This window comes from Sebastes umbrosus, chromosome 18 (assembly GCF_015220745.1).
Source record: "Sebastes umbrosus isolate fSebUmb1 chromosome 18, fSebUmb1.pri, whole genome shotgun sequence".
Lineage (NCBI taxonomy): Eukaryota > Metazoa > Chordata > Actinopteri > Perciformes > Sebastidae > Sebastes > Sebastes umbrosus.
This window is the reverse complement of record NC_051286.1, coordinates 24,615,146-24,640,994: the sequence shown is the minus strand read 5'-3', so window position 1 is coordinate 24,640,994 and position 25,849 is coordinate 24,615,146. Positions and strand designations below refer to the sequence as shown.

The 25,849-nt window shown below is 40.5% G+C and overlaps 2 protein-coding genes and 2 long non-coding RNA genes across 4 annotated transcripts in view; 2 read left to right on the top strand and 2 right to left on the bottom strand.

Annotated features, from left to right (window-relative positions):
* The first annotated feature begins 103 nt into the window (after positions 1–103).
* Positions 104–11,037, top strand: rpf2 (ribosome production factor 2 homolog). Its single transcript, XM_037751750.1, has 10 exons — positions 104–269; positions 2,738–2,870; positions 5,375–5,412; positions 6,346–6,385; positions 6,483–6,564; positions 6,686–6,762; positions 7,910–8,009; positions 8,093–8,195; positions 8,440–8,584; positions 10,467–11,037. Exons 1-10 carry the CDS (start codon positions 247–249, stop codon positions 10,656–10,658), a joined length of 933 nt encoding a protein of 310 aa, XP_037607678.1. The 5' UTR covers positions 104–246; the 3' UTR covers positions 10,659–11,037.
* Positions 11,038–12,520: 1,483 nt separating this feature from the next.
* On the bottom strand, positions 12,521–14,610 carry LOC119477605. Its single transcript, XR_005204263.1, has 3 exons — positions 14,435–14,610; positions 13,548–13,673; positions 12,521–12,655 (listed from the first exon to the last, which is right to left on the bottom strand). It is a non-coding gene; the product is annotated as an uncharacterized LOC119477605 (long non-coding RNA).
* slc16a10 (solute carrier family 16 member 10) overlaps positions 14,106–25,849 on the top strand; it is a 52,371-nt gene continuing 40,627 nt past the window's right edge. The window contains exon 1 of the mRNA XM_037751732.1: positions 14,106–14,784. Coding sequence (XP_037607660.1) covers positions 14,436–14,784 — 349 coding nt within the window. The 5' untranslated portion in view covers positions 14,106–14,435. The remainder of the gene's footprint in view (positions 14,785–25,849) is intronic.
* Positions 16,138–16,906, bottom strand: LOC119477608. The gene is made up of 3 exons (XR_005204267.1): positions 16,734–16,906; positions 16,453–16,545; positions 16,138–16,353 (listed from the first exon to the last, which is right to left on the bottom strand). It is a non-coding gene; the product is annotated as an uncharacterized LOC119477608 (long non-coding RNA).

The window sequence follows — 25,849 nt, the reverse complement described above, 5'->3', positions numbered from 1 at the left end:
TTTGTTAATATTTTCTTTATATATCAATTTGTTTGTATATTTGGGATGTCAAAAGAGCTTTGGTTGGTTTGGTTTAGTTTGGAGACTAGATGGCGGTAATTCACTCGAAGCCGGAAGTCAACCGCTGCTCCACCAAAGAAGAAGAAAATCACCAGTGTTGTCTTCCGCCGCTGTGATTCACGTGGAGGAGCTGCATCGTGAGGACTCGTGGTACTGTCTATCAGGAAGACCAAGAAACACACAAACATGACGCACTTAGGCGGTATAGTGTAAGTTTGACGTTATATTCTTGTGAACTCTCTGTGTTTGTCTCTCTCTGTGTCTCTCTTCTTGTTCAGGACTCGTTAAACTGTTAAGAGACCGCTAACGTTAGTTAGCCGAGCATGGACGTGTTGCTAACATTAGCTTCATGCTCTGTAGCCACAGCTCTCTCTGCTCTCTCTACTCGTCAGCTACATTCAATACAAACCACTAATGTGAAGTTAGTGTTGAACTGTCAGTCACGTTAACATGTAACTGGGTTAACTAACGCGTTACATTAGTGAGCTCAGATACATCAGTAAACTGTTATTCAGAGTTTGGTGGGGTGACCTGTCCTACTGAAACACCAGGAGAAGACTGGAGTACATCAATGTGTAATACATCAAGTCCTTTATTTATCAAATGCACAACAATGACAGAGAAGCAGAATAAAGATGTTATTCTAGTATCATATACTATCTAGTTGTTAGTCTATTCAGCATGTATTAAATTAAGTATATACATTTAAAATAAATGTACTAGTGATTTATAATGGTGAGGTACAATGGTGTTCAAAGCCTCTTCTTACTGTCCTGTATTGTATAACCATGAGCAGGTTAACCACACACACCATTTAATGTGAGGTATAAGGTGGACTGTTGTGTTCTAGTAACAGATAACATTTTTCAGCATATAGGGGAAGAAAGTTTGTCCCCATTTTATTTTCCAACAAAGGGTACATATCAATATGATCAGATATAACATGTTAGAACCTGAAATAAGATAAGATCAGATATTCCTTTATTAGTCCCGCAGTGGGGAAATTAGCAGTGTACAGCAGCAAAGGGGATAGTGCCAAAAAGAAGATGCATCAACTAACACTGTAAAAAAGAGCTAAACAAAGTGTAACAAAATATGAACCATTTAAATAGAAGAAAATATAAAAATAGGAGCAGTATATACAGTATTGACAATAAACAGACTATTAACAAAATTGCACAAGTGGAAAATGATAGTGCACAGTGAGAATGAAATGAATTTCCACCTGAAAATATTGCACAGTATGAATAAAATCTGAGTAGTATTGATATTGCACAGTCAGTATACAGTTTAGATGAGAGGAAGAGGGACAATGATGATGCTCAAGTTAGTCTAGATGGGTATGAAATGAACAATTATTTTAATTATCACTAATTTGTAGATGTTTTAATGAACTCAGTTTTCTTTAAATTTATATAATAATTAGGGCTGTCAATCGATTAAATTATGTAATCCTGATTAATGGCATGATTGTCCATAGTTAATCGCAATCAATCGTAAATTAATTGCACATTTTTTATCTGTACCTTAAAGGGAGATTTGTCAATTATTTAATACTCTTATCAACATAGGAGTGGGCAAATATGCTGCTTTATGTAAATGTATGTATATATTTATTATTGGAAATCAATTACCAACACAAAACAATGACAGATATTGTCCAGAAACCCTCACAGGTACTGCATTTAGCATAAAATATATGCTCAAACCATAACATGGCAAACTGCAGCCCAACAGGCAACAACAGCTGTCAGTGTGTCAGTGTGCTGACTTGACTATGACTTACCCCAAACTGTGTCATAAAGTGGGCATGTCTGTAAAGGGGAGACTCGTGGGTACCCAGAGAACTCATTTACATTCACGTATCTTGAGGTCAGAGGTCAAGGGAACCCTTTGAAAATGGCCATGACAGTTTATACTTTTTTGGTACCAATGGATTCATTAGGTTTTATAGTTTCATATGGAGCCAGTATCTTCACTTTAGCTTTAAAACTGAGCCCGCTACAACCTAAAAACCACAAGTTACGTTAATGCGTTAAAGAAATTAGTGGCGTCAAAACAAATTAGCGTTAACGTGTTATTGCAGTCCTAATACTAACATATTCCCATCAAATTACTGAAGTCTAAAGTAATGTTAATATGACCCATTTAGCCGAACCAAAGGCCAAAAACATAACGGTATTATGAAATGTTAAGAAATCATCTGAAACATGAAAAGTATGATTGTTTTCTAATTTGTGAAGCTATAATATTTATCATAATTACTCTATTAAAGACCACTAAAGATCTAAATTAGGATACATTTCCCTCAAAGGGGGTTAGTTAATATATCAGCTGTCCTTTCAACAACTTTCTCTTGAGCACAATAAACTCTTTTAAACAGTTTTATGTTTATTATATTTAGTTTAACTTAGCAAAGGATAGAAAAGAAATCAATTGCAATTGTTAGATTTAAGGAGCATTCATGTGTTTCTTTGCTCAGCATGAACAGGCTGTAAAACGGATGAGATTGATAACCAGCAGAATAAACAATTAAAAGCTCCTGAGAATCAATGCCATGTTTAACACTCATTTATTTCGTGACTCTTCTTTGGCTCTGTTTTTGTTATTTAGTGTAGCAGTGAGCAGCACTGTCAGTTTGTCATCTTCCCCCGTGTTTGTTTGTGTCCGTTCTCAGAAAACCCAAGACCAAGCGCTCCAAACGCTTCTTGGATAACAGAGCGCCCAAGCTGACTGAGGATGTGAAGACCGCCATGATTATGAAAGGGGGGAACACCAGTCAGACCATCACCCAGGCCCTCAAGGACATAGTAAGTAACCTGATGATGCATGGGCTGTTATAAAGCTCTGATAGCCCTCTTTATCAGTCTCCAGATGTTAGAAGATAATTGTAGACACGACGACATCACACTGTGTTCTTCTTCTGTTAAAGTTCTTTTAGTAGCTCTTTATTTTTTCTTTATTCGCAATAGAGTGCTGCAGGAATGAGTCCTAAAACCCAGAAATGGTCATTTTATCACTTCTGGTTCCATCGTCTGGAAGTCAATGGGTTTTTAGTAAAATGCCTGAAATAAGGTCTGTGGTTAACACAAGCTGAAGAGATTTTAATGTTTTGTTCTACGACATTAAATACGTGAATATTGAACTCTTTACGTGTGTTAAAAATGGCGTTTGCTAACAAGTGTCTAAATGAGACTACTAAACGTCATCACGCCGGCTCGTCCTCCTTTACAGCCTCGTTGTTTTATACGGTTTATACTCGCACTCATGCGACCGTGGTGTAGTTCGTTTATAGCATAACATTAGCTTTTTACTTCGGGCGATTGCATTCACCCTTCAAAAAATCATAAAAGTGGTGTTCATTTGTGAAGATTATATCATAAATGTGTGTTTGCAAAAGAGTTTATTTTCTGCAATAATCCAAAACCCAATGGAACAATCCCATTGGCTTTTTTGTCGAGGGAACCAGGGCGATGCTAACTTCGTTAGTTTCAAAAAGTAGACCCTGTGTAATTCAAAATAATAATAAAAAAATCCACTGAAATTTGCAGATTGATTGAAAGAGACGCAAACAATCTAATAATTCAGCTACGTCCAATACAGATACAGATTTCAACTCATGCACACATCACATGTGACAAACAAGAGTTAAATGGATCGTGAGGTACCAGAGCAGCTTTTGGAACTCTGTGAGTCTGTTTGAGTTCAAAATTGGGGGTTAGTTCAGTTCCTCACCTGTGGGTTAAATGTATGCTAAGCACTTCTGTCTTCTGATCACCTGAATTTCATTGTGTGATTATGTGTGAATGTCTCTGTTTGGAAACACAGAACATTTAAACAGTGACCCACTGTGTTCTGGTAATGTGGGTGTAATTAGACCTAAATGCATGCATCACTCACATCACTACCTCCTACTTCAGTCTACAGGCTGACCTCAGAATCAGAAACACTTTATTGCCAAATAGGTTTGCACATACAGTATAAGGCATGTGACTTGACCTGAATGTGACCTGCTGTTGTTTGCCAGTAAGACGTCAGATGTGACCTGGTTAGCAAAACCGAGAAGTCAAACGGGTCGAAAAGTCACGTACGAAGAACCTTTTTTAGATATGTGTTCTCTCTGCTCCTTTCCTTGTTGAAAAAAGCTGTTACCAGCAATGACTCCTGTCCATAATCTCTACAATGAAAGTCATTAATATCATGTTATTAAAACGTGTTATGTTAGTAAAAATTATGTCAAGGAAACCCCGATTGTGGATTTTGACTATCCATGCAGGGGTTAAGTGCCTGAGGGTGCTTTCACAAGCCAACATTTAGTCAGTTTTAACTGAACTCTGGTGGCAGTTGTGAAAGCAGAAATTGTACTCTGGTGCGGACCAAAACAACCGGTGCGAGACCACTTGCGAGAGGTGATCTCAGACCGTTTCCAAGCGAACCAAAACGCAGGCTGTCTGTGTGGCCTTTTGTTGAGATGGACACAGGTATACAACAGGTTAACATGAGTGGGAGAGGACTGACCTGGACTTCTGCAGAAGTCTGATGTTTGCTTGACGGCTGGGCCGAAGAGAACATACAGAATATGATAAAAATCTACAAAAACAGGGACGTTTGTAAAGTCATTGGGATATAAACCGGAGAAGGGATTCGTGCGGACAGTAGATCAAAGTGAAAACACTTCAGCAGCATCAAAGTCTGCGATTCCCTGCAGATAAGTGGCAGCTCTTGAGATGAAAAAGATAAATTCACTCCGTACACTCCCCTCAGCAAATAATTTTTTTAATTTGGTCCCCTTTAATTTGTGCACTGTGAAACCAAATCAGACAAAACAGAAAACGAACCAAAAGTATCAACTTCACTCTGATTCGGACTAGCCAAACGGACTACGGCTTTCGAAAGGTTTGTGACTCCAAATCAGATGTTGCGTCTATTAGTGCAGGGTTGTGTGGCGGTGTGGGAGTGTCACTTTTAATGGTCTATTAACACCAAGCAACTACACAACGATTAATGTCCTTTGTTCCCTCATGGCGTGGTTGCACAGCTCTGGATCTCCAGTTAAATGATCGGCCACCGCAGCGTGACGTTTGGTTAAGTTTCTCCAAAAGTTTATCCTGTTTCAAGTACGCAGGTCGCTGCGTTTTTTTCCGGCATCCCCTGTGGTCCCCACCGCCGCAGGTTAAACTCACTATCCACATTGAAAGTGGGTAGATAATTTGGGCAAGACAAAAACGGGTCTATTGTGGGTCTCAGTGTTAAATGAAAACTGCTGATTCACTAGCACAATTATGAATTCACACAATAAATCTTTTCTCTGCAGTATTCCCTGAAGAAGCCCAATGCTGTGCTGTACAAGAAGTAAGTGAAATTACTACTAGGATACACTGAGTCTACGCCTGTCGTATCAAATGTGCTTTATAAATATGACGGATAAATAAACTTGACTTGACATGTACATTTGTTTTGTTTTCCTCGGGCAAAACTTTCTATATTTCCCTTCATAATAACAAATAAATCTACCAGTTAAATGATCATGAAGTGAAAATAAAAGCTGAGCATTTAATATAACTATTTGAATGCTATTTTTTAAGAACTAATTAAGTATTTTTTTGTAATTTAATTTTATTGGCTCACAATCAATATTTCATGTGCTGTTTTCCACTGAGAATGAAACATGGATGTTGACAGCAAAATAAACTACTTATTTGAGCAAAAATGACAATTTCCTTAACCTTTCCTTACTGAATTCAGCAGGATTTTAGTTGTTTTCTTAGATCCTTTTAAAGATGTAAACCAATAGGAATATTAAAAGTCCCCATCACTTTTAATCCCGTGTCCCCCGTGTTAATTAACAAAAGCACGATCACCCCCAGCTTATACCTCGACCTCGGGACTTCTAAAAAAAAGTTGACATGATGACCGCAAAGCCCTGTTATGCTCGCGGAGAGTTAAAATCTCGGACAAATAGGGTGGGGCGAGGCCGTTAATGGCTTAAAAAAACAAACATCAAGAGCTTGAAATCAATTCTAAAGTGAACTGGAAGCCAATGGAGATAGTAAAGTACGTGGGTGATGTGTTCACGTCTGGAAGTGTTAAGGACATAATCCATCAGAACCATTGCTGAATTCAGCTGAGCAAATTAGATATCAAATCGAAGTTCAGTTTGAAAAACGAATCTTTAGTGGTAAATAAAAACTGTTGAAGTCAACACAGTTGATTATTATCTACGAGTGAGTGTTAGGAAACCTGTTGCGCTAACTGGAGTGTATAAAATGTGTATTTGCTTTTCAGGAAGAACATAACCCGGCCGTTTGAGGACTCAACATCACTGGTGAGTGTACTAGAAATACCCCAAATTATGATTTATTACAATGAAATCTGTGAACATGTTTTCCAGTTTTATTACTAATCATTTAATTCTCGATCAGGAATTTTTCTCCAAGAAGACGGACTGCTCTCTGTTTCTGTTCGGCTCCCACAACAAGAAACGACCCAACAACCTCATATTTGGTAAACTCTCTTTTTCGCTCTCTGTCACTCTCTCAGTTTTAAACATACATTGAGAGACCAATTAGATGTCATTTCTATACAGTTGATGTGTGTGTCACTGTTTCCTTTGGTTTGCTTGCAGGTCGCCTGTTTGACTTTCACGTGCTGGATATGATAGAAGTTGGAGTTGAGAAGTACGTCTCTCTGAGCGACATCAAGGTAATGCTTCTGTGTTTCCTGTTGGATTTTCAATCTTGTAGTCAAACTGGGTTCAAGGGTCAGTGTATTTAAACTGTCATCCTTTTTACTTTTAGTGGGCTTAAGCAGCATGAAGCATCTGTGTTGTTGCTACGGTTACCTGATAAACCTTGAGCACTGATTTAGAGCGCTGGTTAAACCGGTGTCTGAGGTGTCCCAGCATATGGCTTTAGGAGACATCCTGCCAGCCAATCAGAAAGAAGTGTTTTTCAACCCATGGAGTGTTTTGATGCATTCACACCAAAAACAAAGCAAATTTTTGCCTCGCTTTAGTCGTCCGAGTCGGACTGCCGGTATCATTTGTGTTCATTCGCTCTAGATGCGCCAGAGAGGAGAAGGAGCTTGTCTCCATAGATGCCAACACAGTTTTTTTTTCACCATCAACCATGGAAGAAATAACTGCTGTTGCTGCTTTGTACATGATGTGGAAGTCCCAGATGTGTCAGAAAACCAAACTTTGTCGTGTCTGACTTCATAACATCACCCGGCGGAGAGCTGTATTCACATATAGCACCATTGCATTGACTGTATCTAGCAAGCCACACGTCGCTACTGTGGTGTGAACCCAAAATAAACAGATTGTGCTGTGATTTAATATCAATAAACAGATCTAAATGATGCCGAAATAACTACATAATGATGCAGATTTATAAAAAGTCTGAATTGATGCTTTGTCAGGTCTCTCCGCAAGTCGACAAGCAAACAACTTTTAAATTGCTTGTTTTCTGAATGGAGTTTGGATGGATCAGTGCCAGGTTATGCAGCTGCTCCATCAACACTCAACATAAAGTCATCTAGGCATAAATACGGCAGAGACGTTGTTGTTTGAAAGGCCACTGTCTGACCACATAGCAGCAAATTATGGTTGTGAAATATTGGAGTAGTTACTGTGTAAGTTAGTGTTGTTAGTCACTTCCAGGTTATTAGGACATTTGCAATAATAGGACCAAAGCACATTTTAGCTTGTTTGAAGGGAACTCCCGCAACTACCTTTTCTTTCTGTTGTCATAGTTACACATGAGCCATCAGGTTTTTTTCTGTCCGGTCTTGCAGCAATTGAGAGGAAACTGGTAATTCCAAACAGTTGTGTTCTTTCTTTCTGTTGCAGACCAGCAAATGTCCTGAGGGGACCAAACCGATGCTCGTGTTTGCAGGGGAGGCTTTTGATATAGACAACGAGCACAAACGTCTGAAGAGTCTGCTCATAGGTAAACACCAACTATACTCGGTGAACCGGTCTCTAGATTTCCTTTATTCCTGTTCTACGACTAATCTCCATGTCACCTTTCAGACTTCTTCAGAGGTCCCACCGTGTCGGCGGTGCGTCTGGCAGGTTTAGAACATGTTCTGCACTTCACAGCCCTGGATGGGAAAATCTTCATGCGCAGCTACAGGTCAGTTAGATTAGGTTTAAAACTATATTAAGAATTGGTGAAGAAAAGTTTGCATCTAAACTGATCACAAAGTTGTGTTCTTCTGGTTGAAAAATAATTTACCTGTCACCGTGGCCAGTGACCACCTCATGTTCTGATCCTCTTTTAAGACCCTTTTTGAAAGAAAATTCCGATGTTGGTACACGCCAGACACGCATATCATCTCTACAACAGATATATTGATTGATGTCATGTGTCATTGCAGGTGTCTGTTGAAGAAGTCCGGGTGCCGCACACCGCGCATAGAGCTCGAGGAGATCGGGCCATCGTTTGACCTTGTCTTAAGAAGATCACATCTGGCTTCAGATGACTTGTACAAGTTGTCTCACAGACGGCCCAAAGCTCTGAAGGTAAACATCACCAACATCTGTCCTGACTCTCTCAGCTTTCCTTTGATGGGAATGACATTAAATTGAGAGGTGTGCTTACTGGGTAAATGTTGGATAATCCATCTTAACAGGAGCTTTCTTTCCGCTACGTTCATTCAGCTATGCCTATGACCAAGCTATTAATACTGAGAGTCTATTATAGCAACAGTAATGACCCCACGCGGCTGCACTGGTCATTACACCAAAAAAAAACGGCAACGTTGCTGTTCTTAGATCCTGACCATCAGTGGATTGAAAAAATGTAGTTTGTGCTGAAGATGGCGCCAGAGGACAGACCACGTTGTTGCCTAAATGTGAAGGTTTAACCTCTGTGTGGTTACCATTTCACAACCTCTTCCACTCTGCATTGTCAGACTTAAGGCTGGCCCACTCTAACAGATTTTTCAGATCTTAACAGATGTTGAAAATGTAACGACATGTAATGTTAAATTTAACAGTTTGGTTCCTACAGTGTGTGGAGAGCAACAATTTGGCCAAGACAGCACATCACACACTAAAAGATTCATTCATGAACAACAAGAGTCCCCACTAAAAAAACGGAAAACTCGCAAAATCTCTCGCGATCAAACGTGACTTTAGTGTAAACAAACATGGCGGACGACGGGCAGGAAGAATTAGTGATGTTAGTTTTTACTTTGTAAAGGAAGGATGGATGGATGAAGTCATGGAGACGCGTTAAATAAACACTCGCATTTTTGCCACAAATCAACCAGTTGGTCCTCCATCTCTGAGCTCCATCTTACTACTACGTTATGCTTCACGTTTAGCATTAGCTCACGCATTAGCTCACGCATTAGCCGCGGCCGCCATGACGCCGATGGTTGTCCTTCCTTCATCGGTCAGCTTGGTTCTCTATTGGTTATCGTTCTTTACAACGTGACTGCGTCATCGGCTGTCCTTGGGGTTCCCGACAAGTTATCCTATCGGAAATACTGAACATGTTTAATATTTATGATTTGAAAACTGACTTCCGAGCCGATAAGGGGGATGTAAAAAAACATTCTTAACATACCTCACACCACAGGAACATCTGGAAAGATGATCTCTAGAACCATCAAAAAATCAGGGCTTTGCTGGCGATTGTCAGGAGGGAGGAATCAGGCCCAAAATCAGCTTGATTTTTGTGTAATGTGTACCCGTCATTGATCTACCTTTAACTAGGCTGAGCTCTACTTATCTGTACTTCAAGGTTAATGCTAACATTAGCATTAAACTTCTCACACCCCACTGACCCTCCATTGGGCAGAGAAAGTTCAGAACTATTTTTATTTATTTTTTTACTTCTAGAAGAAATCCTGAATTTACAAATATGTGAATATCTGAATTTTGGGGAATATTTCCATTTGATGTTAATATTGAATAAATTCTGTGTAACGAGCTGATACAGAGTATACTGTCACACAGTGTGGAATAAGATGATTTTACCAACTGTAAAGCTGTTTAAAACTTCGACCGATACACAGAGTGACTGACTAATGAAATGACCAACATCGTCTCATATAGAGAGACACTGCTAATTTTGCTAAAAAATATATAAATTAATCTAACCATATAATTAAATGCCAATCACGCACAAACCACTGTGTCAAAAAAACATAAAAATAGAACAACCACTATCCCAAAAATTGCAATTCCGTCGGGGATGAGGGTGGATGTTATGGAGAGAGGTAGCAGTAGTGGGAGAGTTGGGCCTGTGGTACAAACTGACTTTCTTTGCCAGTATTTATGTTTGTGTATTGTTGAGTAAATCATTAAAATGACCAAAAAGAAAGTTCTCTGAATATACGCAAGTTAATCTGTCAAACTGACATGTCGTTAATGCTTTTCTTCATCACCGTTACAGGCCAGGAAGAAGAAGAACATTTCCCACAATGCCTTCGGTACCAAGTTCGGCCGGGTGCACATGCAGAAGCAGGACCTGTCCAAGCTGCAGACACGTAAGATGAAGGGCCTGAGGAAGAGGAGGGGACCGGTGGTCGCTGAAGACAAGGACCAGGAAGGACAGGAAGCCAAAGTCCCCAAAGTGGAGAGCTGAGGTGGCTGTGAACGTCGTCGTCCCCCCCCCCACACACACACACACACATTTATAAGACTGACCGTGTGCTCATCTGTGAGCAGAGAGGATCTATTATCCCTACCCCTGTTGTCTCCCCTTCTCCATGTGACTTTCAGATACTTCTCTGTCTAGAGCATCAGGAGTGTGTTCGCTCAGTTCTCTGGTTAAACCACACAAGCATCAGCAAAAGTCCAACACGTGATTGGCAGTTGAAGGGGAAGTCTGCCTGAAATTAGCTGAATTGTCTTCTATAAATCGGAGTGTAAAAATGTAATTTCACTGTCAGCACTCACTTTAAAGGAAATAAAACGCTCTCTAAACTACGTCGAGTTTAGAGCTTTAATTTTTAGACAATTTATCTGCGTCTCTTTTGACTTATTTTCCTTATGTTCACGTCATAAAGTCAGGCTATATTTGCCCTCATTCTGTTATTCCCAAACGGTGTGAAGCTTTTATCAGTCACAGGGCAACCAGTCTTTCTCTCTCTAGCTAAATTTGAATAAAACAGTTATTAAAATACCACAGTGCCATGTTTCTACGGTCAGAACTCACCACCAGTAGTTCCTTTGACTGCACAGAAAGGAGATTAGGTTGCAGGTATAAGTGCTATTTTGAAAATGATTTTTGAATGTGTTTATGTGGACTCATAATCTTTTTAAAAGCGTTTTTTGGGGGGGATTTGGGGATGAGTAGAAAGAGGCCGTGTTCATAATGTCGAGGCTTGATAATTAAAGCTTCATTTCCAGAACACTACACTTTAGGAAAGTCTCCAGCTTTGTTTCTTTAAATGATAGAAGACAAAAATAGCATCTAAATATGTTGTCATGTCCTGCAACATAAACATGAAACCTTTAAAAACGTACTACAATGTACTATGAATGAGATTCCTAACACTGTAGCACCACTAGAGTTTGCTGTTTGACAGCCGAACACGCTGCTCAACTAGCAGACTACTGGAACAACATCACCTCCAGGATTAAACAATCTAGGTAATGTGATATTTTTCCAGTTCAATCCAATTTACAGTCTCTAATCTGACGCCTTACCACTTCACTGTCTGGGTGCTCACGTGTTCTTCGCTCACGTGTTCTTCACTCACAACAGAAATCCCTTTCACTCTTTATTTCTTCTGTCTCCTAGTTAGGACTATTTACCAAACTATTACAAAAAGCAAATATGCATTCCTCCTTTACACATTTTTAAATTGTTGACAGACATGACAAACATATGAATAGACATTTCTAAGAACCAGTTGAACACTGATGTGCTCCATTGAAAACACTAATAATATGAAAGCCTTATCAGGGACCTATGCCTTTTGCATGTTCAGTGTTACTACGTATATTTTTGTATGTTTTCATACTCAAATGTAGAAACAAAAAGATACTGTAATACAAACGAGACTGCAAATGTAAACTGTAAGTAGGAATATAGTTCCCAATATGATAAATATATGAAACATACTTTCCGTTTACAGTACTATGGTCCACTTACAATAAAAAAACAACTTAAACTATGTTAGATTCATCCTATACATACAGGTACATACATGAAATTTGACCTCTGCATTTAACCCATCCTAAGCATTTAGAAGCAGTGAGCTGCTGTGAAGCACCCGGAGAGCAACCAGTGTCTCGCTCAAGGTCACTACGACATGCAGATAGTAGGAACCGGAAATCTAACCACATTCAGTCATTGAGTACTGTATTGATATGAAGTACTACAATACTGTGATGAGAGAAGATTTCTTACCTTACCTTCTGTGAACGTGCTCAAGTTTGGCGTTCCTCTTCCTCTCACTCCTCTTGCTATGCCTCTCTCTCTCTCTCCCTTCTGTGATTGCATCCATTGCTCCAAAACACAAGAGCTCACCTGTGGCCCTTTTGTTGCTGAAGCACAATTATTCAATATGCAGTCAGGCTAATTGAACATGTAAGTAGTCAGGGTGGATAGTAGGGTGAACGGCAGGGTGTTCCCTGTGAACACGAGAGATTGTTTTAATGTAGATTGAGCCAGATGTAGAGAATTGTGTTTTGGAAAAAGAAACATTTGGTTTAGAACTGCAGTCTGAGTGTAAAACAGGATCTGTGCTTGTATTTTAGCAGAATTGGTTCAGAGGGTTGGTACATGAGTTACAGGTTGTTGTCATTGTGTCTCTAGTACCAGTGTTGGTGTGTAAATAATTGAGAAAAAAAAAATTAGGAGGTTAAATAACGCTCCAAACTTGCGCTAAATTTTGGCGAGGAAGAACCGTCATGGCCATTTTCAAAGGGGTCCCTTGACCTCTGACCTCAAGACATGTGAATGAAAATGGGTTCTATGGGTATCCACGAGTCTCCCCTTTACAGACATGCCCACTTTATGATAATCACATGCAGTTTGGGGCAAGTCATAGTCAAGTCAGCACACTGACACACTGACAGCTGTTGTTGCCTGTTGGGCTGCAGTTTGCCATGTTATGATTTGAGCATATTTTTTATGTTAATTGCAGTACCTGTGAGGGTTTCTGGACAATATTTGTCATTGTTCTGTGTTGTTAATTGATTTCCAATAATAAATATATACATATATTTGCATAAAGCAAGCATATGTTGAAAAGCGTATTAAATACTTGACAAATCTCCCTTTGAGGTGCATTTTGAACAGATAAAGAATGTGTGATTAATTTGCGATGAATCACGATTAACTATTTGAATCGATTGACAGCCCTAATAGCAACTGTTTTCTAGTCAAATTACTGATATCATTTGTCATTTCTAGATCAACATCATTTTTCAAAATGATCTCCCCCACAAAAACTGCTGAAATTGTTATTTATTATATGTGGCTTCTTTTGTCTTATGATCTCCAACCACACAGTTCACTCACATCTACTTTTACTTCTGCTCTCTGCACATTATCGTTGCATTTGTGTCCATGTGCCTGCCTTGCAGTTTGTCTATTTTTAGCAGCTGGGAAGAGGAAGTGAGACCTCTCAGGACTGCAGAGAGGGAGCTGCCAGAAGAAGGGGGAGAAAACATCAAGCTGTGTAGATTAGTATGGACAGATTAGTAGTTTATTAGTAGTCGTGCAGTCGTAAATTCGTGAGCCTGGTTTGATAGCTCAGGGCTTGTGCCCTTTTCTATCCAGAGGAAATCATTGAGGGAGGAGAGAGGAGATGGAGGAGGAGCCCAGCTGGTGTTGAAGCAGCATGGCCCATGCCCGGCCAATTGAGGAGGTTTTTTTAAATATATATATATATATACATATATATATGTATATATATGTATATATATATATATATATACATTTTTTCCTTTTTTTCCCCCTTTTCTTTCTTTCTTCCTTTTCCTCGTAACAAAATAAAATAAAATGAAATATGGATAAAACAAAATGGAGGGAAAAATATATATATATATACATATATAACGGTAAGTAAGTAGTCGTGCATATGTAATCTACTGAAGCTGTACTGCGATTCTTGGTCGTGACGTTTGAATGACGTCGTCCAATCAGCTGCAGGATTCCCCGTAGCCCCGCCCCCTCCTTACTGTCTATTTATAATATTGCAACAGCGGCTCTCTGACAGCGACTGGAGGACAGATGCTGCACCGCCAACTACTGCTACTCCTCCATGGATGCGACTTTATACCTTTAACCCGACAGCCGGCACCGCTCAGACTGAGATAACCTGTGTTTGACTTGTTCCTACCTAGATCTTGACGTATACATATTTCTTCGCTCTTCAATAATATAAACCTGAAATAAAAACGCACCATGACAGAAGGAGGCAACCACATGCCGGAAGGTGAAACAGCGGGGACAACGGAGGAGGTGCCGGCCGGTGAGCCCGCGGAGGAGAAGCCTTCACCGCCGGCGGAGGAGGAGAAGAAGGAGAACGGGGACAGCAAAGTGACCGTACCGGAGCAGGCAGCGGCGGCCGGAGCATCGGAGGAGGAGGTTGAGTTCGTCCACCCGGAGGGCGGCTGGGGCTGGGTTGTCATGCTGGCTGCTATGTGGTGTAACGGCTCCGTGTTCGGGATCCAGAACGCCTTCGGGATTCTGTTCCTCTCTCTGCTGCGGGAGTTCGGCTCCGAGGACGACGACGACCTCCGCTTCAAGACAGGTGAGGGACTAACTAATATACCTGGGGGGGGGGGACTAACTTATATACCTATAACCTAGGGGGGACAGCTTCAAGACAGGTGAGGGGACTCACTTATATACCTGAGGAGGGACAGCTTCAAGACAGGTGAGAGGACTAACTTATATACCTGGGGGGGACAGCTTCAAGACAGGTGAGAGGACTAACTTATATACCTGGGGGGACAGCTTCAAGACAGGTGAGAGGACTAACTTATATACCTAGGGGGGACAGCTTCAAGACAGGTGAGAGGACTAACTTATATACCTGGGGGGACAGCTTCAAGACAGGTGAGGGGACTAACTTATATACCTGGGGGGGACAGCTTCAAGACAGGTGAGGGGACTAACTTATATACCTGGGGGGGACAGCTTCAAGACAGGTGAGAGGACTAACTTATATACCTGGGGGGACAGCTTCAAGACAGGTGAGGGGACTAACTTATATACCTGGGGGGGACAGCTTCAAGACAGGTGAGGGGACTAACTTATATACCTGGGGGGGACAGCTTCAAGACAGGTGAGGGGACTAACTTATATACCTGGGGGGGACAGCTTCAAGACAGGTGAGGGGACTAACTTATATACCTGGGGGGGACAGCTTCAAGACAGGTGAGGGGACTAACTTATATACCTGGGGGGGACAGCTTCAAGACAGGTGAGGGGACTAACTTATATACCTGGGGGGGACAGCTTCAAGACAGGTGAGGGGACTAACTTATCAGGGGCGTGTCCAGACATTTTTGATAGGGGTGGCACCAGTGGGGCACTGACTTATGCAGGGGTGGCATGAAGTGTGAGCAGGAGCGCCTGCGCACAGACATATACACTCAAGTATGCACGCACGCACACACACACACACACAAGAAAATACACACCCACACCCAGGTGTCGGCATAGCATTAATTTACCATTTTTGTCTTCACAACCCATATCTACTTCACTTACTAACACTGCAAGCAAGAATAGACCTACTAGTCACAACATTCAGGAAAAGGCAACATACAAATGTGATTGAAAACTACCATACTTTATTCTAACCTCAAAACAACCTTCCAAGGTATGATATACAGTACATACAAAAAAGACAATGCACTTTCTGTATAAAGTGCATTGTATAAAGTGCCAACAAAATTACAATAAATAAGCCTGTTTGGGCAAAACATTTACTTGACAAAACTTGTCACATGTGCCACAGTGTAGTAAGTTACTGTAGTATTCTCAGCAACAGAGAAACCTGAACTCCCAGGTATAAACAAAAGTCACATCCCTCCTCACATACCAGCAAATCTTGTTTTAACATTGTAAAGTGAACTGTTAAATAATACCAAAATAATTTGTAAATTCCCAAAGTAGGTTACATACAAAAGAAAATCCTTATTCTAAAACAGTCACTTTATAAAGTGCCAACAAAATTAAAATAAATAAGACTCTTTGGGCAAAATATTTACTTGACAAAACTGTGCAAAACTTTACATGTGCAACAATGTAAATGGTTGGAGGTACAGACCGTGTAGAATATTTCCTTCATCACAGGAATCTTCATTTGACTCTGCAATAACACATAGGTTGTCATTAGAATGATAATAAAATGTGCCTAAAATATTAAGCATATTATACTTCATATGAAAAATGAATTGTTAAGACATACCAATAGGTCCAAGCCCGCCAAATGGGGCTGCCACACCACTATCCCCCTGTGCATGGCCTGCAGGAACCTCTGGATTGTCAGCACTGGACAAACCTGAAGCAATACAGAGATTGTATCAGTTCATTTATATGTCAAATTGTCACATTTAGGCTTTTCACACCAGTATTGTTAAAAAATTTGTCTACACGCTTAATGACAGTATATGCCACTGTAGTATAAGTGAAATATCCCAGTTCGAATCAATGCACATAATGTTTTAAAGAAGGTAAATTCATACATACCCTGATGTGTATGTGATGTTGAGGGTCTTTCATCTTTACCATCCACATGTGACTCTATAATAATACATAAGCTGTGATTAGAATGATAATACAATCAGCCTTTCCTAAGTAAACTAAGTGGTATGTTACAGTCAAACCAAATGAGTAAGTTCAAACATGAGAACAAACTTGAACTATCAGGATTTCCCATACCTATGTGTACAGCTGAAGCTGAAGGCTGTTTCAGGACAAGCTGGCTCTCATCCTCTGACTGACTGCTCTGCCCCGGCTCTGCCTCTATTTTGGATTTCTTTCTTTTGAAGAAATCCTTTATATTCTGATTTCTTTTCATACTGTAATAGTCCCATAATGCACGACATTCTTATATGTTGTACAATAGATAATTGTGCATACACACGAATGAAAACGAAATGTAATTGATGTTACACGGGTCTAACATAACAATGTTACGCAGTACAGAATAGCTAAATGTTAGCTTTAGCATCGTTGACAGTCAAAACAGTGTTTGCTAATGAGATGAGATGATGACAGCCTTGTGCCAATTACAATAAAAAGAAATAAAACAAGACCGTTACAGCTTTTAACTACAGGCACAGTAAGTGTAGTAAAATGTAGGCTACGCACATCTTTCACGACGACGCTCCAGAGACGTGTTGCTTCGATAGACTGACTGTAGAAAAACAGTTTGTTTCACCTGTAGGTTCACCTGCTCAAACTTCTTCTTCTTCGCGCCTTTTTTTTTGCAGGCTACATACTACTTTAGCGCATCTCTGCCTCTCAGGTTTGAGAAGGAACTGCAACTCTAAACAAGAGTGCAGTTTACATTCAGTGCCGTGGCCCGCCTCTGACTGGGCATATAGCCAATCATATTTTAAGATATTGGGGTGGCACTTGGGGTGGCCAATCAGATTTCAGGGGTGGCCTGTGCCACCCAAGGCCACTCCCTGAACACACCAGTGTAACTTATATACCTGGGGGGGGGACAGACCTCCGCTTCAAGACCTTAACTTCAGGGCACAGGACTGTCGAGGTTGTCGGTGAGAATGTCCCGTTAAGCGGCCTCAAAAGTCAGCATGTATGAGAAAGGTCCAGAAGCTGACTCCCCCTGAAGGTGTCCCCTAGTGGGACTTAAAGTTAGCTTCATGGTGTCTTGCTCGTGGACCCGAGACACGATGGGAGTTGAACCGACCACACTTGCCATTTTGCCAATTTCCGGCTAAAAAATTGCCATTTTAACGTTACTTTAATGTATATTTATGTTAGCTAACGTCAGCTAGCAGGTACAGTAATATGATATATGTCGTTTCCTGGTGAGAGAGGGGACAACTGCTAACGTTACTATAGTCTATTTATAAATAACATATGGCAGGTAGTGGTATGAAGCTTCTTCAGTACTGTCTTCCGGTATTGTCTCTAATGTGGTGTCAGTAGCTGCTGTGGGTTTACTGGTTTCTGGGCTCCAGGTGTGAGGTGTTGTAGTTGCAGCGGTGCGTTCACTGACTGTCTGGAAACATGGGGACAGAAAGGTGGCGCTTAAATGCTGCTCTTAAAAAGCAATGCACCTTCTCATTGAGTAAACAATGTAACCAGACATTATGTTAGGCCTTTGTTGAAGACACATGGGGGTCCCAAATCCCCCCCTCTCTCTGTGTGTGTGTGGGTGTTTGGGTGTTCTTGTTCAGCTATCTTTGTGAAGACCAATGGGAGTTTTAGACCTTCAGAGTGAGGACATATTTGGAAAGTGAGGACATTTTACATTATCCCCCCAACACTGTATCCCTCTCTCTCTCTCTCTCTCTCTCTCTCTCTCTCTCTCTCTCTTCTTCTCTCTCTCTCTGGTACGTGATTGTTTGCACACCGGCAATATTTGCACTATCTGTTTATATTATGTTTATTTTTTGTTTATAGCTTATATTGTATATTGTACATAGGTAGAATTTAAATTTTTTTATCCTTATTTTATTCTAACGTTTTATCTATTCTTTTGTTATTTTACTGCTCATTTGCACCAACAAAACCAAAGCAAATTCCTAGTGTATACCTCTTACACCTAGCAATAAACAACATTCTGATTCTGATTTTGGCTGGTCGTCACCTTCACACAGACCTTCAAAGCCCTGTTTTGAGGGTTCAGACTTGTTTTTTTAAGGTTCCGGTTAGAATTAGGTTTAGGTTACGGTAAGGGGTGATGGTACTTGTCCACAGGCTCGTCAGGCTGTCATCACTTTATTGTAATGTAGCATTTACTGTAAAAACCAAGAAAAGCAACACTTATGCCATATTACGATATCCAAAGTCTCATATCATAATATTGACCCTATATTATACCTATTTTTGGATATTTTGTGCTATGGAGCAGTTAAAATGTAACTCGTTGCCCCTTTTTGCGATGAACTTTGAACAAAAGATTCCGCACAAATCCACTTTTACACAATATATATTGTATTATTGCTGTCTTTAAAGCCTTTAACACCCAGCGCCCTCTCCTCCAATGACCAGAGTTCACTGGAACTCTGCCTCGATGAGTGATGTCTTCCCCCAAGTGAGGCTGAGACAACTGGACGATGGGAATGTGAGGAGGAGGGGAAGCCAGTTGGACTCGAGGCTCGCTTATGCAACTTCCGCCAAGGGTTTTCACTGGATTTCACATAGTTTAATATTGAGGGCATTTAACATTCTTATACTTTAATGGGACTGTTTTAATGGTGTGAACCTAGAATGATCATAGTGGTCATAAGTGAAAGCAACAGAATTGAGGAAAACAAAGAGTTCAGTAAAAATTGTTGGTGTGTTTTATCAATTAATCATGTGGTATTTGTATGTTGCCAGTGGTGTAAAGTAGTGGTTTTACCATGAAATAGAACACAATGTGCCATGTGGAGTTGGTTAACAATCAGCTTGTTATGTAATCATTTACAGACGTAGGCAAAGTTGTTGGTAACGTTCCGTTAAAGAGAGAAAAACCCACAATGGTCACTGAAATAACTTGAAACTGACAAAAGTAATAATAAATAAAAATTTACTGAAAATTAACTAATGAAAATCAGATATTGTTTTTGAATTGTGGTTCAACAGAATCATTTAAAAAAACAAACTAATGAAACTGGCCAGGACAACAATGATGGTACCCCTAGAAAAGATGTAAAATAATTTGACCATAGGGACATATTAAACTAAGGTGTGTCCTGTAATTAGCATCACAGGTATCTTCAAACTTGTAATCAGTCAGTCTGCCTATTTAAAGGGTGAAAAGTAGTCACTGTGCTGTTTGGCATCATGGTGTGTACCACACTGAACATGGACCACAGAAAGCTAAGGAGAGAGTTGTCTCAGGAGATTAGAAAGAACATTATAGACCTTCATGTTAAAGGTAAAGGCTATAAGACCATCTCCAAGCAGCTTGATGTTCCTGTGACTACAGCTGCACATATTATTCAGAAGTTTAAGGTCCATGGGACTGTAGCCTACCTCCCTGGACGTGGCCGCAAGGGGAAAATTGATGACATATTGAAGAGACGGATAATACGAATGGTAACCAAAGAGCCCAGAACAACTTCCAAAGAGATTAGAGGTGAAATCCAAGGTCAAGGTACATCAGTGTCAGATCGCACCATCCGTCGCTGTTTGAGCCAAAGTGGACTTAATGGAAGACAACCGAGGAGGACACCAAATCATAAAAAAGCGAGACTGGAATTTTCCAAAATTCATATTGACAAGCCACAAAGCTTCTGGGAGAATGTCCTTTGGACAGATGAGACAAAACTGGAGCTTTTTGGCAAGTCACATCAGCTCTATGTTCACAGACGCAAAAATGAAGCATCCAAAGAAAAGAACACTGTACCTAATGTGAAACATGGAGGAGGCTCGGTTATGTTATGGGGCTGCTTTGTTGCATCTGGCACAGGGTGTCTTGAATCTGTGCAGGGTACAATGAAATCTCAAGACTATCAAGGCATTCTGGAGCGAAATGTGCTGCCCAGTGTCAGAAAGCTTGGTCTCAGTTGCAGGTCATGGGTCCTCAAACAGGATAATGACCCAAAACACATCTAAAAACACCCAAGAATGGCTAAGAACAAAACATTGGACTATTCTGAAGTGGCCTTCTATGAGCCCTGATCTAAATCCTATTGAACATCTGTGGAAGGAGCTGAAACATGCATTCGGAGAAGGCACCCTTCAAACCTGAGACAGCTGGAGCAGTTTGCTCACGAGGAGTGGGCCAACATACCTGTCGACAGGTGCAGAAGTCTCATTGAGAGTTACAGAAATCACTTGATTGCAGTGATTGCCTCGAAAGGTTGTACAACAAAATATTAAGTTAATGTTACCATCATTTTTGTCTAGGCCAGTTTCATTAGTTTGTTTTTTTAAATGATTCTGCTGAACCATAATTCAAAAACAATATCTGATTTTCATTAGTTAATTTTCAGTGAATTTTTATTTATTATTACTTTTGTCAGTTTCAAGTTATTTCAGTGACCATTGTGGGTTTTTCTCTCTTTAACGGAACGTAACCAACAATTTTGCCTACGTCTGTAGGTCTCTCCAAACCTTTGAACCTGGTTCCTTTGGAATTGATTTGATTTCAACAAAGGTGGTCTTGACTGCAGCTCTTTTTCGAGTTTTTAGGTAGGTGGACTTTGTCGAGTCACTCTTGATGATTGTTGTGTCCCAAATAAAAAAATGGAAATCTTGCAAAATCTCTCTCGATCAAACGTGACTTTAGTGTAAACAAACATGGCGGATGACGGGCAGGAAGAATTAGCGATGTTAGTTTTTGCACTACTTTGTACTGAAAATGCACAAAGAAAAGTAAAATATGGATGAAGTCATGGAGACACGTTAAATAAACACTTGTGTTGTTGCCACAACTCAACAAGTTGGTCCTCCATTTCTGAGCTCCATCTTACTACTACTTTATGCTTCACGTTTAGCATTAGCTCATGCATTAGCCACGGCCGCCGTGACGACGGTGGTTGTCCGTCCTTCTTCAGTCAGCTTCGTTGTCTATTGGCTATCGTTCTTTCCCACGTGACTGCGTCATCGGCTGTCCTCAGGGTTCCCCACACACAACAGGATATCCCATCGTAAATATTGAACATGTTTAATATTTCCGATTTGAAACCAGTGCAGCCAGGATGGACTTCAGACACCACAGGAATATCTGGAAAGAATCTTTAGAACCATCAAACAATCAGGGCTTTGCTGATGATTGGGGTGTTTGTGTGGTGAAATGGTGAAATGAGTATGGCTAGATTAGGGGGTGCGTGTGTCGGTGCGGCGCTGTCCGTAGTACTGAAATGGTGCAGATAAGATCGATAGACGGAACACGTCAAGGTTTCTTAACCTGCTTGCCTTTTTGTGTTTTTTTGGCCTTAATTCCTCCTCACGCCCCCTCCCCCCCTCCCCCCATTATAGCAATCCACAGACAGAAGGAAAACGACAGGGAAGTGAAGGGACAATGAGAGAATCCCCTGCTGGTTTTGAGTGATTATTGTGAATGCTCTGATTAATACATGTAAATAAAGGTAAAGTAGATAAATAAATACAGGTGATTTGAACCCAGTTCAAAATATGTTATTTTATTTTTGATATGTTATTTTTAGGGCTGTCAATTGATTAAAACATTTAATCGCGATTAATCACGTGATTGTCCATAGTTAATCGTGAATAATCGCAAATCAATCACACATTTTTTAGCTGTTCAAAATGTACCTTAAAGGGAGATTTGTCAAGTATTTACTGCTTAATGCAAATGTATGTATATAGTCATTATTGAAAATCAATTAACAACACAAATCAATGACAAATATTGTCCAGAAACATTTTGTACATTTGAGTTATGAAATGCAACAGTGTATTTAATACTAAACCACCAAACATTATTAAATTATTAAATGGATTTTTGGGGAGTTGGTATATTTTATCTACTTTGTAATATTAAAGCCGTTTCTCACCAGTGGGATGAGAAAATGCAACTGCACACCAGGTCCAGTGTGAATTATCCGGATATTACACGGAAACACGCCGTTTTAATAATCAGCCGACCACCTCACGGCACCGCCAGCTGTGAGCTGTGATCTGTTTTTAAAGTCACGCACTTTCGCGAATGTCTGCTCTGCCATTAACAACACAAAACAATGACAAAATATTGTCCAGAAACCCTCACAGGTACTGCATTTAGCATAAAAAATATGCTCAAACCATAACATGGCAAACATTTTCAAAGGGGTCCCTTGAACTCTGACCTCAAGATATGTGAATGAAAATGGGTTCTATGGGTACCCACGAGTCTCCCCTTTACAGACATGCCCACTTTATGATAATCACATGCAGTTTGGGGCAAGTCATAGTCAAGTCAGCACACTGACACACTGACAGCTGTTGTTGCCTGTTGGGCTGCAGTTTGCCAAGTTATGATTTGAGCATATTTGTTATGCTAGATGCAGTACCTGTGAGGGTTTCTGGACATTATCTGTCATTGTTCTGTGTTGTTAATTGATTTCCGATAATGAATATATACATACATTTGCATAAAGCGGGATATTTGCCCACTCCTATGTTGATAAGAGTATTAAATACTTGACAAATCTCCCTTTGAAGTACATTTTGAACAGATCAAAAATGAGAGATTAATTTGCGATTAATCACGATTAACTATGGACAATCATTCGACAATAAGTGTGATTAAATATTTTAATTGATAGTTTGTTTACAAGAAAACTCCACAAGCACCTTTAAGTATAAAAAGTGAATTTAAAAAAGTGGAAAGAGCTCGACTTTTAATCAAAAGTAACTGGTTCTAGCCCCAGTACTGCCATTGTTATTTTCATATAAAGTCTTTCCGTATTCTCTTTATGTTCAGTTGGCTTCCCCTCTTATCCTGTCACAGTGTGAGAACGTGGTTTCTCACCTCTAACAGACAACGTTTGAAGCCAACTTGTTAGCTTTGTAACAACGGGTCTGCTACGTGAATACCACACTGCTTGTTTTCCTCTTACTCTGTAATCCGATGAGAGAGCTGCATTGTCTCCAGCTGTCACCCAGCCGTCATCCTGCATCCAGACCTCTCACAGACGCACTGTCACTGCTTCATTTAGTCCGTCACAAAAGGTATTCATCGAGGCTGAATGCCAAGCATTTCCTAGTCAATGGGGTTGTAGCAATGCACTTTCCCTGGTTGTTGTACTTGCTGTGTCATGGGGTATGTTTCACGTACTGCATCTGTCAGGTTTTATTTTCCTGAGACGTGCCAGCAGACGATAAGAAAGCTTTCTCTTCTGTAGAATCACCACCTTGGCATGATCCATGGCAATTGTATTTTTATATTTAGTCTGTGTGTTGCCGTCTTGCTTCTCTGATGACAATAACAGTGCATTTCCTGCTCTGCCCTGTTTTTTCCCGCACTAGTTCACCTCCTGACGTGAGCGCACATTCATTTGCGTGTTTTTTCCCCGACCTGTTTGTCTGTTCCCAGAGGGAGAACATGAAGTGCTGCTTCAACCAGGACGGCCGCGCTCTACAGCGGGTCTTCCTGTCGTGAGAGGAGGGGTGACGGGCATTAATCAGCTCGTTGAGTGGTTCTGTAGTTGAACACCGGTGTTTAGAGGAAGTGCAGGGGGTTGCGTGAGGCGGTGGGAGGGGCCCCCGTCGCCTTGACAGGCAGGATGAGAGGCCAGAAAGACCTGATAAACATCATGAATCATTCAAATTCGATCCCTTTCCTTCCGACGCTGGTATTTTTGTCACAGTGCGATCAGGAGAAAAACAGATTTTAATTGACGGAACTGAATGATAAAGACTATTAATCAATGCAGAGTGATTAAATTAGCTTGGTGAAGTGCCTTAGAGATGGTTAGGGATGACTTATAGTCATAGCACATAATTAGATCTCAGTGTTTATCATCTCTCATAATCATGTTCTCATTGGATTGATTTATTCCTGCGATAGAACATTCTGTTGTTAAAGTTAATGATAGAACAGTAAGTGGTTAATACTACCCAACACAAGCATTCCCAAGCGTTTTCAGGGCGCAACCTGGGCTGCGCTCTGAGATAAAAAATAGTTCAACTTTTGGAACGCTGCAGTGCGCACCAGATGTCATGTGACGAGGAACAACCAATCACAGGCGGCAGATACCTTTTCTTTCTTCCGTTAATATCGGTCTACGGTAAATATATGAAAGAGAGGTTAATAATTTTAGTGCAGGACTACCCAGAGTTTTACCATCTGTCCCACAGACTATTTTACTGTCTTCACCCTGCAATGACGATGATGAAGTTGTGGTAATTTAGCAGTAAAAGCCTCACTGACTAAACTAAACAATGTTGAAACAAAGATAAGTGGATTTCCATTACCGTAAATCCCCCTCAGTAACTTTATTGCTCGATGTGTCTGTGTCTGTCTGGTTGACCTTTCAACCGGATGTTGTTCCGTCTTCGGACAGAAAGGGTGAAGCCAGTAAAATAGTCTATGGGACAGATAGTAAAGCTCTGGGTAGCCCTGCACTAGAGTGATTAACTTCTCCTCCATATATTTACCGTAGACGGATATTTATGGAAGAAAGATAAGGTATCTGCCGCCTGTGATTGGTTGTTCCTTGTCACATGACATGCAGTACGCACTGCAGTGTTCCAAAAGTTGAACTGTGTTGGGGCAAAGCCGCTGCGCCATGAATAGTAGGCGCTTGGGAACGCTTGCGTCTGCCGCGCGCCTACATTCACAACAATGGATTTGAGGGCGCAAAAAAACGAGGCCCTGAATGTCAAATCAACGGTGTTTGTTTAACTTGTTAACTTGTTAACTTGTTAACTTGTGAAACAAACATGTCAAACATGACATGTTTGTTTGACAAGAGATGAATACTTACAAACTGTTCAAACACGTCAAATTGCATTGAAGTCTAAGGGATCTCCGGTTATGGACCTTCATCAGAGCAAACCTAAACAAAAAAAAGAACAGATGGATTCATCGATAATGAAAGTATTGCTTAGCCGCAGCCCTGAAATTGTTGAGTAGTACCATCACATGTCAATAGCAAATTAACTAGTAAAATTATCATTTTAATCCTACACTACATTTGTCCAGTATTTCCCTTAGCATTTGTCGGACAGAG

Excerpts from the sequence above, each read along its gene's own strand:
- rpf2 (XM_037751750.1), top strand. The coding sequence starts at position 247 with ATGACGCACTTAGGCGGTATAGT. Across the intron at positions 6,763-7,909 it reads TCTCTCTGAGCGACATCAAG|ACCAGCAAATGTCCTGAGGG; the intron begins GTAATGCTTCTG and ends TTTCTGTTGCAG. Across the intron at positions 8,196-8,439 it reads ATCTTCATGCGCAGCTACAG|GTGTCTGTTGAAGAAGTCCG; the intron begins GTCAGTTAGATT and ends GTGTCATTGCAG.